Raw genomic sequence first — 15,978 nt, 5'->3', positions numbered from 1 at the left:
AATGTGGGTTAGACAGCCTCACACCAGATGGATTTGTAACTGGTTGACCAACTGCACTCAACGTGTAGTCCTCAATGGAACTGCAAGGGAGGGAAGTATGCAGTGGAGTACTCCAAGGCTCTGTTTTGGGCCCAGTACTCTTCAACATCTTCATCAATGATTTGGATGAGGGTGTTAGGTATGTAAGCTAACAGTTGGGTTAGCAATGTATAAGCCATGATAGTGGTACTGTTTCTTTAAGTACTGCTGCAAATGTGGTTAGATGCTGTTACCTCAAGCGGCAATAAGATGGAGCCAGAATGACTGTAAGCTCTCTGTTTGTTAAATGCTGATAGGTGGGGGAACTCATCAAATTTGCAGATGACTCCAAGCTGTCAGGAATAGCCAACACTCCAGGAGACAGGCTAAAGATACAGAAGGATCTTGATACACTTGAACATTGGGCACTATCTAATAAAATGAAATTCAATGGAGTAAGGTTCTACATTTAGGCAACAAAAATGAAATGTGCAGGTACTGTATAGGTGATATCTTGCTCAACAGTAGTAACTGTGAAAGGGATCTTGGAGTCCCTTTAAATATGAGCCAGCAATGTGCAGCAGCTGCCAAAAAGGCCAACACCTTTCTAGGCTGCATAAACAGAGGGATAGAATAAAGATCACGTGAAGTGTTAATACCACTTTATAAGGCCTTGGTAAGGCCACACTTGAAATACTCCATTCAGTTTTGGTCGCCACAATGTAAAAAGGATGTGGAGACTCTAGAAAGAATGCTGAGAAGAGCAACAAAGATGATTAGGGGATTGGAGACTAAAACATATGAAGAACGGTTGCATTAACTGGGTATGTCTAGTTTAATGAAAAGAAGAACTAGGGGAGACATAATAGCAGTGTTCCAATATCTCAGGGGCTACCACAAAGAAGAGGGAGTCAAACTATTCTCCAAGGCACCTGAGTATAGAACAAGAAGCAATGGGTGGAAGCTAATCAAGGAGAGAAGCAACTTAGAACTGAGGAGAAGTTTCCTGCCAGTTAGAACAATTAATCAGTGGGACAGAAATTGCCTCCAGAAGTTGTGAATTCCCCAACCCTGGAAGTCTTTAAGATGTTGGATAGCCATTTGTCTGAAATAGTATAGGGTTTCTTGCCTAGGCAGGGGTTTGGACTAAAAGACCTCCAAGGTCCCTTCCAACTTTGCTATTGTATTGTATAGTATTGTATTCCTACTGGGTCTCCAGAAATTGGTTAATAACCCACACGTGGAGTCTCCCACATTGCACAGAAAATGCATTGTATTTTGCTCTTTGCCTAGTCACCCCTACCCTTGGATGGGCCATCAGGGGTAATCTCTAACCTGATTGGAGGCTCTTCTGTCCCCCCAGTGGGGTTGCAGGCTTTAGAAGCAAGGAATTGATTCCTGCCTGTGTCCTTCCAGCTGCAGGGGGCCGCCATCTTGGGCCACGTGGGGCCTCTCCTCCCCCTTCTTTCCAAATGGCTCTGTAGGGCAAATACAATAGCCCTGCCCTCAGGACTTTGATAAAACAGCTTATGCTACTAAAAGCTGCTGCTCTCCCCTGGGGCCTCCTGCTGTTAACAGCAGATTGCTGAGAGCCTTCTTACCCCCCCTTCTTTTTCTTCCTGGAGAGAGGGGTATCCTTCTGCAGCCCTGCTGGATGAAGAGAAACTTGGTAATCTTTCCTCAGGTTCCAGGCTGGGGGGGGGGGGAAGGATGTTCTTCCTGCTGCTGGCCTTGTGGCAGATGTCTGCCCCCCCTCTGCCTTTCATACTTGGAGGTAGGCTTGGAGGGGGGATTGATCCACAGCCTACCTCTTTAGCCCCCTTGATGGAGATATGCCTCCTTTTGGCCTTTGCTTGCCTCCCCCGCCCTTGGCTAATGCCTCTGCGATGGTCTCTAACCTTTTTAAGGGCTCCTCAGTGCCTCCTGCTGCAGGGCTGAGAGCTCGGCTCTTGCTGGCCCCCTCTGAGCTGCTGGGGGCTGCCATCTTGGACCACGTGGTTTCAAAATGCCCCCCCCCCCGACGCCAAATTCAAAAAGCTCCTCTTTGCTGGAGCACATGGAAATGGCTTGTGCCTTTTAAGCTACCACGTGGCTTCCGCTGCCACTGGAGGCTCTCTCTCTCACCTCCCCCTGCCTCCCACCACTCTTTCTGAGCCTCTCCAGCTCTCACCTTGTTCTCTGGTGATCACTGCCCGCGCAGGCCCTCCGGGGTGTTTTAACAAGCCGCGGCTTGTTGCTCAACCCCTGAGGGGAGCAGGGGAGCGCTCCTGCACCCGTCTCCGCAGCAGAGCTTACCTCCAGGAGGCTTGTGCCCTCTCCTCCTGCTTGGTCCTCACTGAGTGACTCCGGTCTCACTCAGTGGCCAGGGCAATGTGCCACCCCAGGGGGCTCGTGGCAGTCCAGTCCAGGAGGAGGCTGTGCGCGGTACAGGGAGGCAAAATTCGTCTGGTCCAAATATTTTTTCCTTTTAATTCCTTGCGGTTTGCTCGAGATCCAGAATGGTGATCCTTCCTGAGTGGATTGAGTCAATAACTGGGGTCTCCCTGGTGGCCAAGGGGCGGAGCCCAAAGAGCTTATCTGACTCAATCCAATCAATGAGAGGACAAGATCAACCCAGTCTGGGTACTCCTCCTCCCTCACTATGGAGAAAAGTGAGATTACTTAGGTGCTGAGTTTATTCTGTGTTATATTAAATTAATTGAAGTGCAGAACAATAAATAGTAAACAAATCCATACAAGTTTTGCATAATCAAGACAATGTTTAAATTTAAATTAAATATATCTGTAAAATGAATCCACCCTATATAATACCAATGCAATGGTATTATATAAATATGCCTCTATAAGATTTTTATTTTTAGTCAGTTTTCAACTCCTAGTAACAGCAATATTTTATGGAAGTGGTCTGTCTTTGGCTCCTCCCTAAGGCTGAGAGACAGTGACTGGCCTAAGATTGCCCAGGGAACTTCATTCCTAAAGTGAGACTGGAACTCTACTTTCTAGCCTGATGTCTTAACCAATGAACTAACATATAAGATTAGCTTTAACCTTAATTAAGAAAGAATCATATATTTGAAGGTTGTATCCTTGCCAGGCAACAGTTTTAGCCATTAATACGGAGACACTCCTATACAGATCTGGAGGGATGGAACTAATCCTCATTACATTATCAAGAGACATAGCAGAGATAGGCCCTCTGGTGTATTTTTAGGGCCTTAAATTGTATTATCTCCTGTTTCACAAGATGAAACCATTCATTGCTAGCAGTTCAGCATCACCTTCTACTTTACTTAGATTTTCTTTTGTAATGTTTCTATATTTTGCCTTATCTTTTAAAAAAATATAATTTACTTTTTTCTCCAATGAGATTAAATTATCTCTCAAGGGAAGAAAAGGCCAAATCTGTAATCATATGCAATCATAGCCAGGAGGTACTTTCCTGAAACTGCTTGCTTTTTAATTAATTGCCCGAAAGCACATAGAGATTGCCCTGAGGTGGTGACTCATAGGCTGCCAAGTTGCCACCCCAAAGGCAAGAGGCAGGAGCAACACAACATCTAGAAGACATCTAAGATGAGATCTTATTTATTATCATTCATAACTAATAATCAACCAATTTTTATTTGGTCACAGACCAGCAAATAAAAGGGAGAAAACCACAATTAATTAGGATAAAAAATAAAAGAAATAAATATTCTAAAATAGCCAGGAAATATTAAAAAATATATACCATGACATAGTGTACAAACAATAGTCTAGTACTTAGCTGTGGTTAAAGAAATAAAATTAGATTGAACCAATAATAAGAATTTAAGATAAAACAAGTTAGAACAATGTTTAGTAAAGAATGGAAGTAATAATTCCTGGCAAGCATCTGTGTACTGTGTACAGGGGATAATAAAAAATACCATGCTCCATCATTTCAGTTATTCCTCTATCAGCCCATAGTATCTAATCAAAAGGGATCTTCTGTATCTCTCTTCACTACAATTGTTATATGGCTTTATCTAACCAAAATAAAGCCTTTCTACAGGGATGCGGTGGCTCGGTGGCTAAGACGCTGAGCTTGTCGATCGAAAGGTCGGCAGTTTAAATCCCTAGTGCCGCATAATGGGGTGAACTCCCATTACTTGTCCCAGCTTCTGCCAACCTATCAGTTCAAAAGCACGTAAAAAATGCAAGTAGAAAAATAGGGACCACTTTTGGTGGGAAGGTAACAGCGCTCCGTGCGCCTTCAGTATTTAGTCATCTGGTCACATGACCATGGAGAATTATTTGGACAGTACTGAGTCTTCGGCTTTGAAATGAAAAGAAGCATCGCCCCCTAGAGTCAGGAACGACTAGCACATATGTGTGAGGGGAATCTTTACCTTTACATTTCAAAATTATTAGGTGGCTGGTTTAAGATAGTATGCAGAATAGTTAAAGGTGTTTTCAAGTAAAATTGATAAATTGATAAATCTGCTTCAACTCTAAACTATTGACTCATTGAGATCAGTGCACAATTATATCTCAAAGATGGCTGGTCATGAAAAGCCCTAGAGTTGCAGTTTGGCATGTAGTGCTTGGTACCAATAAGACCAAAAGCTCTTGGTTATAATTAAAGGGACCAAGCCACTTTAAAAAAGAACTTAAGTCAATAAGTTGACAAAAATGAAATTCCAGGCAGAATTTTTTATTCTAAATAGGACAGTTCAGGCAAAGCATCACGTTTTGAAAGCAGCAAGGTCCTTGTTTCAAACTAATCAAATCAGGTAACATATAATATATTTTCTAAAGTATAAAACTGCCAGACTAAAGAGAGTGAATTCCAATTTAAAATGCTTTTTAATACAGCACTATTTTCTCACTGAAGATGTTACAATTACCTTCAATCTTTAACAAAATTTTAGGACAATTTTACTAAGGATTTACTGTTGAAGTTTGGTTGACTCACGTGTCCAATAACAATTTGAAAAGATATTACAATGTAACAGGTGAACAAAATATTTTATTCCAGGAAATGTGCCAGTTGCATTCCATTTTTTTATTATTCCCGCTGCAGAATCTAAGCACTACTCAGCCATTTATCAGAATTTTAGTACATTTCTATATAAATATAACTCAAATTCAATGTAGTGACAAACTGTTCACAATTATGCCGTATCATTTTAATTAAAATGGAATAGTTTGTTTCTATAAATGTTTATATTCAAAGTTGACATAATAGAGAATAAGACTCAATTTCTATGATATTGAATTAGAGTAATTATGAATAAATTACAAAAAAAAACTTGTCCTGGGACTAAAAAACCAAAAGGAGAATTCTGATTTGACCCACCTACAATACTGTATTACAGGGGTGTAAACTCAATTTCACAGAAGGACGGATCAGCATTGTGGTTGTCCTCCAGGGGAAGGGCGTGGCCAGGGGGCATGGCTCACCTGACATTATTCACATGTGCGTTGCTTGTGGGGGCTTGTGGGAGGGGCTGTGCTGGCTTGTTCCCGGGTTGGGAAGGGGCTTTCCAGCACAGGAAGGTGGCATTCCCCGGGCAACTTTCTCTCCCTGTCCAGGGCTGCGGAACTGGGCTTTCAGTGGAGATGTCCCGCCACCCCAACAGGGATCAGAGGGGTGGGCAGGGAGGCGCAAGGACCCTCGAAAGGCAAGGTGGAGCAGACACATGTGCACCAGATAGCTGGTCTTCATGTGTGTATACACACCAGAAACCAGCAGACCAGGTGGCCAGCGCGCATGCACTGGTGAAAACCAGAAATTATCGGGTTTTTGTTGTGCTCACACGCACATGCTCCATTTTGCCACTCACTTCTGAAAATGTTTACCATCAGGGGATGGGACCAGCAACATTTCCTGGCTCCCCGCTTTGATGGGTCAAGTAGATGTGACCGGCAAGAGATGGTCCCTCAGATAACCTGGTCCCAAGCCATGAAGAGCTTTAAAGATGACAACCAGCAACTTGAATTGCATCGCATCCAGAAGCAAATTGGCAACCAATGCACCTCCTGCAGGGGAGGTGTTACATATGCACACAGGGGTCTGCACAAAACCATGCAGGCTGCTGCATTTTACGCCGACTGGAGATTCCAGATTCTCTTCAAAGGCAGCCCTATGTAGAGCTTGTTGCAATAGTCAAAGACAGGAAGGGAGTAGGACGTGAGTGACTGTTAGTAGGGACTGTTGGTCCGGGAAAGGGCGTAACTGGTGCACAACTTGCAATTGCGCAAAGGCCCTCCTGGCCATGACCACCACCTGCTCATTGAACAGGAGTTGTGAGTCCAGGAAAATCCCTAAATTACGCACAACGTCTGTTTGTGGTAGTGCCACCCCATCCAAGACCAAAGGTGGCAATTCCCCGAGCCAACAAACCCAAACCCAGAGCCACTCGGTCTTGAAAGGGTTTAGTTTCAACCCATTGCTCCCCATCCAGCCCCTAACAGTCTCTAGGCACTGTGCGAGGGAGGACACAGTATCACTTAACTCACCATGGGCTGAGACATACAGCTGAGTATTATCAGCATATTGGTGATATCTCAGTCCATGGTGATGGATGATCTCACCCAGCGGCTTCATATAAATATTGAAGAGAAGCAGAGAGAGTACCAAGCCTTGCGGAACCCCCATAAAGCAGTGGGCGAGGGCTGGATCTCTCCCCTCCTGTCAACACTGACTGAGAGCAGCTGCAGAGGAAGGAAGTAAACCAGGATAACACATTCTCATTCCCCAGGAAAATACCATGGTCGATGGTTTCGAAAGCTGTTGAGAGGTATAGCGCAAGGATGAATGCACTATTCCCATTCCGCTTCTACCGGAGGTCATCCAAAAATGCAACCCATTTCTGTTCCAAATCCAGGTCTGAATCCTGATTGGTAGGGGCCAAGATAATTATAGGACAACCAGGCTATAATCAGGGGCTGTTAAATTTTAATCTTTATGCAGTATTTAGAAACAAAGGCAATTTTAAGTCTAATATGATAATACCTAGTTCAGATTATTTGATAACTGATAATCTCTTTGTACCTTGTTTCCCTGAAAATAAGACCTCCCCAGATAATAAGCCCAATTGGGTTTTTGAGCGCATGTGCTAAAATAAGCCCTTCCCCGAAAATAAGCCTCCCTGAAAATATTGCAACACAGCAGCAGCCATGAGGTGACCACATTCCCTGCCTTCTGCACCTCAAAAATAAGTCCTCCCCAAAAATAAGTCCAAGTGCTTATTGCAGGGGTCAAAAGAAAATAAGACCCTGTCTTATTTTCAGGGAAACACAGTACAAGAAATGCAAATAAAAATTTATGAAATTTTAGTTACTTGAATTAATTTGAGTCCTCTTAAAAGTAATAACTTTTATAGAACCAAATTATAAGGTTTTTTTTAGAATGGAAGTATAGTATAGTTTTTGTTGTCATTGTACAAAATAAATACAACGAAATTGGTTTTTGAAAGTGATTTTAATAGAAATCCAGTTTGTGATTGATCAACTTGTTCTATTTACATCCTTAGCTCTGAAATTTAAATATTTTATACTGTAGACAACTTTCTGAATTTCAAGTTATATTAAAATAATTCTAAATTGAATTTTATAGCAATTAACTCTGTTTGATTTTGTGTTTCTTTTCATCTTGACAAGCCAACAGAAAAGCAATTCAGAAATGCCACACCCATTCTTTCATTTCCCCCTAGTGAGTCAAGATATGAAAAAGGCGCAATTTGAGAGCAGTGTTTCTTTTAAAAAAAAAACCTGCTAAACATTCCTGATCATAACTATGTGTTATTTATGCAAGACTTATGAAAAGTACCATTGGTATTAAAATTTGTATTTAATATTAAAATACCAAAAATTGGTATTAAAACAAATCAAGTCTGGAACCCCATAGAATAAATAATTTTTGTTAGAAATGAGGAAAGACTCATGCAGCAATTCTACACTGGATGACAATACTCAATAGCATTTGCAAGTTAAATATAAATTAATTGAATTACATTTCATGAAAGCCTTTTAATTGAAATAGAATCTCCATTTATTAGATTTTACTTGTAAGTAAGGGCGCATGTCAGGTTTGGAGGGGGGGGGAATTACTTCTCTTCATACTACCCTTTTCTTGGTAATATTTCCTTTCCTATTTCAAGAAGTAAATATATACGGCTCTGGATTGAATATGGAGTCCTTGGTACTTCGTACTCGGTTGTTTGCTTGCAGACGTTTTCTTACCCAAACATTTCCCCTTCCCAATCGGTTTCCTCCACTAACACTGTTCTGACCTTCTCTACACTGCACAATGTGCCCACCTCTCTCATTACCCGTCTCCCCCGTCCTCCGACCGACACATTGAGCCATTAAGTAGAGGTAATCACGTACCTCGGTGAAAGGATCCATCTTTACAAGTATCCCCTGCTGCCACCGTAGCCGCTCGTTCCGTCTGCAATCAAGCTACTTCACTATGCTTACCAAATGATAACTGCTGTTAGATTTGAATTTCAGCGCCTGCCATACGCAAGCTGCGTACTACGCATGCGCCTCACTCTTGAACGGCTGTTGCTCCGCCCATCCCAATTCCATAAAGGGAACTCCTTATCTCACGCGCGTGAAGTTCAATCCTGCTCAATTGAGAGAACAGTAAAACGATCGTAGAAAAGTGAAGAAAATGATTGACAAGATTTTTAGTCAATGATTCACAAGCCATATTCCCCAGGTTGCGCCTTCGCATTTTACAGCCGCCCAGTCTTAGGGCTTATGGAGTCCTTATATGGTTATGGTTCATAATCATTATGAAATTGACGGATCCTTAAAAAGGCCATTGTATAATTTTACAATTTCAGTAATAGGAAATCCTAGTTGCAGATCTGTATAAAGTCAGCGTCCTTAATGCTTTGTGATTTCTATTGAACTTTGATGGGGCAACTTGCTAATGAGAAGCCCGGCGAGATTTTAGTTTATCTCTACCTTTTGAAAATCAGGGAGGAAGTATAATTCCGCTAACTTTACGAAATAAATGAAAGCGGTGAAATTCTAATATTACAGAACTTCGTCAGTTTTATACATTGTACTCAGTGACATGTTTGTAAGATTTGCAATCTAGAACTCGGATATCTCCTGTGGTAGTTTGGAGTGCGGCAAAATATAGGAACTAGAAAATTAACTGTTCGAAACCCATGGGTTTGGGACAATTAGCTTTATGGTTAAATAACAAACCTAGACCAATCTAACTAGTTCAGACGTGAGTGGCTTGCAAACACGTGTAATTGTAGATACTTAGTAAAACCAGAGGGAAATATTGTGTGTTCTAGACATTATTGCCATTGTCTAGGGCCAGTTAGTTATTCTGAAGAGAAAGGTGTATACATTTTGCATTTTGAAAAACATGCCAGGTAAAGAGATCTGTTTTCCTAGTCAGTTGGTGTAAGCTAGTTCGCCCCCTGCGGTGCACCAAGGATAAGCACACAAGCCCAAACAGAATGAACTAACAATTTAGGTAGTCAGGACTGCACTGTATCTAGCATGTAGATTTATTTCCCTGACATTGTATGCCATACATTAAATAATGTTTTATTCATCCAATATGCATGCAAATATAATAAATGTGACCTCTTGAATCACTCATCTATACATATATCAATTTCTGTTATTGCTATGGGGATCATAAGTTGTTTTCATGCTTATTTTGATTTGTTACATTGACCATCCCAATTAAAAAATGTTGATAAAGAGCAAAATAATAATAATAACTCAACATACTTAACCTGATAAAAAGCAATAGCAATAAATAATCAAAAGTACTTTAGTCAGGTGTACTGAATAATACTGAAGAATAGTACAGTAATGTGAGCCAAAGACTTGCAGAACTAACTATTTAAAAGCCTTTGTTTTATCCATACACTTCATATGTCTGTGAGGGATGGACTCTTGAGCAGGTTCACTCTCAATATTCAGATTTAATAGTTCACAAGATGGTCTTCAGTGTGGCCCAGGCTATGCTAAAAAGATTTTATAAATGATAACCAGTTCTCCTCTTACCTCTCGGACAGGTCGCAGTCGGTGTTAGTCGGAGGGCAGAGATCGACCCCTAGGCCCCTAACATATGGGGTGCTGCAGGGTTCGGTCCTGTCCCCCCTACTTTTTAATATCTACATGAAACCGCTAGGCGAGATCATTCGACGGCACGGGATAAAATACCACCAGTATGCGGACGATACACAGTTGTATCTGTCCGCCCCGTGCAAACTCAATGAAGCGATGGACGTGATGAGCCAGGGCCTTGAGGCTGTTAGAGACTGGATGGGGGTTAACAAGCTTGTGCTCAATCCGGATAAGACCGAGTAGCTGCTGTGCTTCCCTCCCACTAATTGGCCAAGTGTTCCATCTCTCAGGCTGGGGGGGTCAAATACTACGCCCCTCAGACAGGGTCCGCAACTTGGGAGTCCTCCTGGACCCACAGCTGACTTTTGAACACCATTTGTCAGCTGTGACCAGGGGGGCATTTGCCCAGGTTCGCCTGGTGCACCAGTTGCGTCCCTACCTGAACCGGGAGGCTCTCACAACAGTCACTCATGCCCTTGTGACCTCTAGGCTGGAGTACTGCAATGTGCTCTACATGGGGCTGCCCTTGAAGAGTATTCGGCGACTTCAGCTAGTCCAGAATGCGGCCGCGCGAGCGATTGTGGGTGCACCTCGTTTCACCCACATAACACCTATCCTCCGCGAGCTGCACTGGCTACCTGTTGAACTCCGGGTACGCTTCAAGGTGCTAGTTGTCACCTACAAAGCCCTTCATGGTATTGGATCTGGGTACTTGAGAGACCGCCTACTGCCAATCACCTCCACTCGACCAATTAGATCCCACAGATTAGGCCTCCTCCGAGTTCCATCAGCCAGTCAATGTCGACTGGCAACCACGCGGAGGAGAGCCTTCTCTGTGGCAGCTCCGACCCTATGGAACGAACTCCCCATGGAGATTCGTACCCTCACCACCCTCCAGACCTTCCGCATAGCCCTTAAAACCTGGCTGTCCCGACAGGCCTGGGGCTAAAGACCTTAACCCTGCCCGAATAGTATGAATGTTGTGCTTTTAATGATGTATTGTCTTATATGTAACTTGGTTTGTCCTCCCCTTCCCCTGAACTGTGAGCCGCCCTGAGTCCCCCCAGGGAAAAGGGCGGCATACAAATAAAGTAAATTACAAATTACAAATTATTGAAGAAGCCCAGGACACCACCTGATAGCCATTGCAGTAAACTCAGATTAAAATAGCAACAAAGTTTTGTACCAGTTTCAACTTCCAGGCTGTCTTCAAAGATAGTATGTTGCTGCTATCAAACAGCTTCTCCTCCCTCCCCCCCACCAACATTTCCATTAGGAACTGGAAATATACTTCTATGAAACTGACTAATGCAATGGTTCCCAACGTGGGGTCTACGGGGGGGGGGGGCAGTTTGATTTTTAATGGGGGGCAATTTAAACCTTGTTTAAACTAAGTTAATGGCATTTTAGGCTTCCTCCACGTGAGTAGAGTTCACTTTTTGAGTAAAAAAAGAATTATATGTCAACGAAGGAGGGCATCAGGATTTTAGAGATGCTTAGGTGGGGCATGGGCAAAAAAAGGTTGAGAACTGCTGAACTAATGGAAGAGAAAGGCAAATTCCACCTAATTTATCGTATTTCTAATTCCTTTTATAATTTTTGCTACATCTTGGAATTTTTACACCCCATAGTTAAATCTGATTTTTCATTGACCATATTTAGAATTTGAAAGGAAGAGAGATATTTTCTTAGCTACATCAATTTCTACTACATTACTTTATTTTGGCTACTTATTTGTCAAATACAATCCTGTGTTTTCAGTAGCATGGATTTAGTGAAAACATATTGCTGTCAAGTAGAGATTCCAATTTCATAGAATGAAATCACATAACATCATAAAATATTGTGGAAAAGTAGACACAGTATCAGTTACATGTCTGTAAAGTTGATTAATGAGTTAAGAGAACTTTTTAGGAACTTCTGTTAGGTCCCGTAGATTTCTTTTGGGACACTGGCATTCTGGTGGGAGAGGGAAGAATTGGAGGGATCTCTATCTGAAGTTTCTGTTCTCCTATGATCGTGGAGACAGCAGCCAGATTGGGTTGCTCTGTCCAGTAACCAACTGGACTGAGTCTACACTTGTGATGATATCGAGCCCTGGAAACTCCTTCCAGTTTAGACTCAGTCCAACCTGGACAAACAGTGATCTCTTCTCCTTAATTGTATCTAAATTGATCTACTATAATTAATTGGCATTTTTCAAAATTTATAATTTGGATTGGAAAATTTCTTTTCTTTTTCTCCGGCCAAAATTAGGTGGGGGATTTGAAATTGCTTTCCAGCTTCTCCTCAGCAGACTTGCAACCACGAGGAAGCTCTGGCACGCAGGACAGCCTTTGATTTCTCAGCTCATGAGCTCTGGCTCTGTGGCTGAATACAGAGGTGCTCTGCATCCCCTGAAAGCCTGCAAGCAACAGGAGATGCACGGCGGTGTTTGACTCTTCGACGGACATCGCGCTGTAGCGGCCGCCATTCAGAGGATCGGCTGGCCCCAAGAAGCACGCGAAGTACAGCGGTGGCCATTTCGCGAGTCACAAAGGCATGCAGACTAACAGCAGCCATCTTGCGGCTTCAGAAAAGCGCTCAAAGGCAGCCGCTGCCATTTTGACTGCCCAGCGACCTTGAGGTGATCGCGGAGCAGTCTAGTGCCTCAGATACCTGCGGATCCACTCCTGACTGCAAAACCGGTGAGATTGTTCCAACCTACTTCAGGGGCTGGTGCACTGGCAGGTATGGCTGAGCAGGGGTCTATCCAGGATTGGGAATTAGAGGAGGCAGGACCTTCGGGGGCAAGAGGCAGCCACAAACTGACTGCTAAGGAGGCTCCTGATACAGGCAAAGCCACTAAAGCCTCTAAATCCTCCATCAGGGCAGAGGAAAGAAGACAAAAGGCCCTGGAAAAAGACTTTTAGCGGGCTCAAAAACAGGCTAGCCAGGACATCCAGGCCCCTCTTCCTCTTGCCATAGGGGATTGGTCTATCTCTACTGCCCCCCCCCCCCCCGATCTGGGGATTTCTCAGCCTTTGGACAAATCTGACGGGGAATTGCCATCCTCATCGTCATCTTCCATAGAACCAGATAAACGGGGATTCTTTTTAATGTATATTTTTTTTGTTTTTAGACAGACATAGACAAACAAGACATAAAACATAAAACCATCTTCCATTACATACAGTGTGTTGATTGGTTACAAGATTTTTGTGCATCTTTTCCATAGTCATCACTTGCAATTTATATGAAATCACATATTATCAAATCAAATATGTTTTTAAGTAATCTTTATTAGTTATACATTTTTTTAAAGAGTACAACATACAAATACAAATACAATTTTAAACATACAACCCCCCCTCCCTCCCGCGGTGACAGTCATTCACAGCCCAACTTTTTTTCCCTTCCTCATTGTTAGGTCTCTAAGCCACATCTTCTCATTACAAAATTCAGGGATCTATTACAATACCCATGTTCACTTTTAGTTCCCATTGTTAACAACTGCTATTTAACTTTCCCCGTCCCTGCTGTTCTCCTTGTCGCCCACATATACCATAGGTTCCAGCTAAGATAATGTTCCGTTTCTCCTTTGTCTCTCAGCCAACCCGTCATTCTGTCCATTTCTGCACATTCATAGATCTTTTTAATTATAGCATCTTCTGACGGTATGATAGTGTATTTCCAAAATTGTGCATAAGTTATTCTTGCGGCCACAATTATATGTAGGCTCAAATGCCATATTGAATTGCTCATGTTTTCTGGTTTAATGCTTAGTAGAAGGTTCTCGGGTTTCCATTCCATGCTTGCCCCAGTAACCTCTTTTAGCCATTTTTGAATCCTTCTCCAGTATTTCGTGGCCTCAGTACAGGACCACCAAATATGGTAGAATGTGCCATCCTTTCTTCCACATTTCCAAAACAGTGCAGATAACCCAGGAAACATTTTGGCTAACCTCGTTGGGGGGAAGTGCCACCTATAAACCATCTTGTATATGTTTTCTTTGAATGCTGTAGATATTGTAAATTTAATGGTCTTACTCCATAGATCCCACCATTTGCCCATTTCAATCTCATAGCCAAAGTTTCTCTCCCATGCTCCATTAGAAGGCTTTTATCCATCTCTTCATTAACATCTTGGCAAGTCAAAAATTGATAAATCTTCGATAACATTTTCTTGTCTCCGCCAAACAAAATCTTATCTAGCCCCTGAGGGTTTGGGTAGATCCCAAATCGTACCTTATCGCTTTTAAACCTGTTTCTAACCTGTAAATATTCCCACCATTCCAGATTCCTGCCCTGCTGCTCTAATTCCATCTTTGTTTTCATGTTGCCATCTTCTGTCATAATGTCTTTATATGTTATGTTTCTTGTCCAATTAAATACACTGGGATGCGTTAAGGCCTCTAACGGTGCCAACCAGCACGGAACCCTAAGATAGTATTTTTTCCTCATCTTTTCCCAGACCCCCATCAAAATCTTCCGAATATAATGCCCCATGAAGTACCTATGGGGGTGTCTCTTTCTTGCCAGAGGGAGGCATGCCATCCCTGGGGGAGGTCATGTCCCTCTATAGCCAATAGGCGCCTTCTACTCAACATCACCCAATCCTTCACCCATGTCATAATTGCTGCATTATAATATGCTTCCCAGTTGGGTACTTTGAAGCCTCCCAGTTCTTTACGTTTTTGCAATATTTGGGCTTTAATTTGTGCTTTCTTGCCTTGCCATATAAATCGAGCCACTATTGTCTCCAAAGATTTTTTAAAAAAATTTGTCCAATTTAGTTGGTGCCGTTTGAAACGGAAACAAAAATTTTGGTAATACATATGTCTTAACTGTCGCAATCCTGCCCATCAAAGACAGTTGTTTACCACTCCAATTAGTCATATCCTTAGATACCTGCTGTAGCAATTTCATATAATTATCTACCTTGATAGAGGAACATCTCTCCGTGAGCCAAATTCCCAAGTATTGTATTTTATGGGCCATGTTAATCCCTAACAGGCTTTGTACTTCCCTTTTCTGGTTCAGAGTCATATTCTTAATTAACAGTTTTGTCTTCTCTTTGTTTATACGTAACCCCGCTATCCTACCGTACTCCTCTATTTTACCTAAAAGTTGTATCCCAGAAGCCATAGGATCCTCCAGGATAAAAACAAGGTCATCGGCGAAAGCCTGGACCTTAAATTCCTGAGCTTTAGCTCGTAACCCTTTAATTTGTGTATCACTCCTCACTATTCTAAGAAGGGATTCTAATGTGAGGATAAACAGTAGGGGGGATAACCGGCATCCTTGTCTTGTGCCTTTACCAATCTCAATATCACCCGCCTCTTCTCCATTTACCAATAATGTCGCGGTTTGTCGTACATAAATTGCCCGAATTGCATTTAAGAAGTTTTCTCCAAACTTCATATTTTCTAATTGTGACAACATAAGCTTTCAATTTACCTGATCAAAAGCCTTTTGTGCGTCAAGAAACATAAAGGCCACTTGTTTATCCGGCCGGGCTTCATAATATTCTAAGGCATCAAAAATAATTCTAACATTATCTTTCAAATGCCTTGACATCAGGAAGCCGTTCTGATCAGGGTGTATAAATTTATTAAGGAAGAATTTAAGTCTATCTGCCAGTATAGCTGCAAAGGTTTTATAATCCACATTCAAAAGTGAAATGAGCCTATAGTTTTTAATTTGGGTATGGTCAGCTCCAGCTTTAGGCAAAAGGGTTATATAGGCCTCAGCCCACGATTTCGGTGCGATAGAATCCGTCAAGACAGCATTAAATATTACTATCATCTCTTGTCCTAAGATTTCCAAAAAAGTTTTATAGATTTCAACTAGCAAACCATCCATGCCAGGAGTTTTGTTGTTTTCCACTTTTTTTGACTGCCTTTTC

At 42.2% G+C, this 15,978-nt stretch overlaps 1 protein-coding gene across 3 annotated transcripts in view; it reads right to left on the bottom strand.

The window, feature by feature from the left end:
* Positions 1-8,481, bottom strand: part of ANLN (anillin, actin binding protein) — an 84,241-nt gene extending 75,760 nt beyond the window's left edge. For all 3 annotated transcript variants that reach the window (XM_014068568.2, XM_087713084.1, XM_087713085.1), the window contains exon 1: positions 8,374-8,481. In XM_014068568.2, the coding sequence (XP_013924043.2) occupies positions 8,374-8,391 (18 nt within the window). In that variant the 5' untranslated portion in view covers positions 8,392-8,481. The remainder of the gene's footprint in view (positions 1-8,373) is intronic.
* Between the last annotated feature and the right edge of the window lie 7,497 nt (positions 8,482-15,978).

The sequence above is a fragment of the Thamnophis sirtalis genome, unplaced genomic scaffold (assembly GCF_051295495.1).
Source record: "Thamnophis sirtalis isolate CommonGarterSnake01/CBP01778 unplaced genomic scaffold, rThaSir2_p1.2 scaffold_4, whole genome shotgun sequence".
NCBI lineage: Eukaryota > Metazoa > Chordata > Lepidosauria > Squamata > Natricidae > Thamnophis > Thamnophis sirtalis.
The sequence above is the reverse complement of the archived record's forward strand: the minus strand, read 5'-3'. Positions and strand labels throughout refer to the sequence as shown.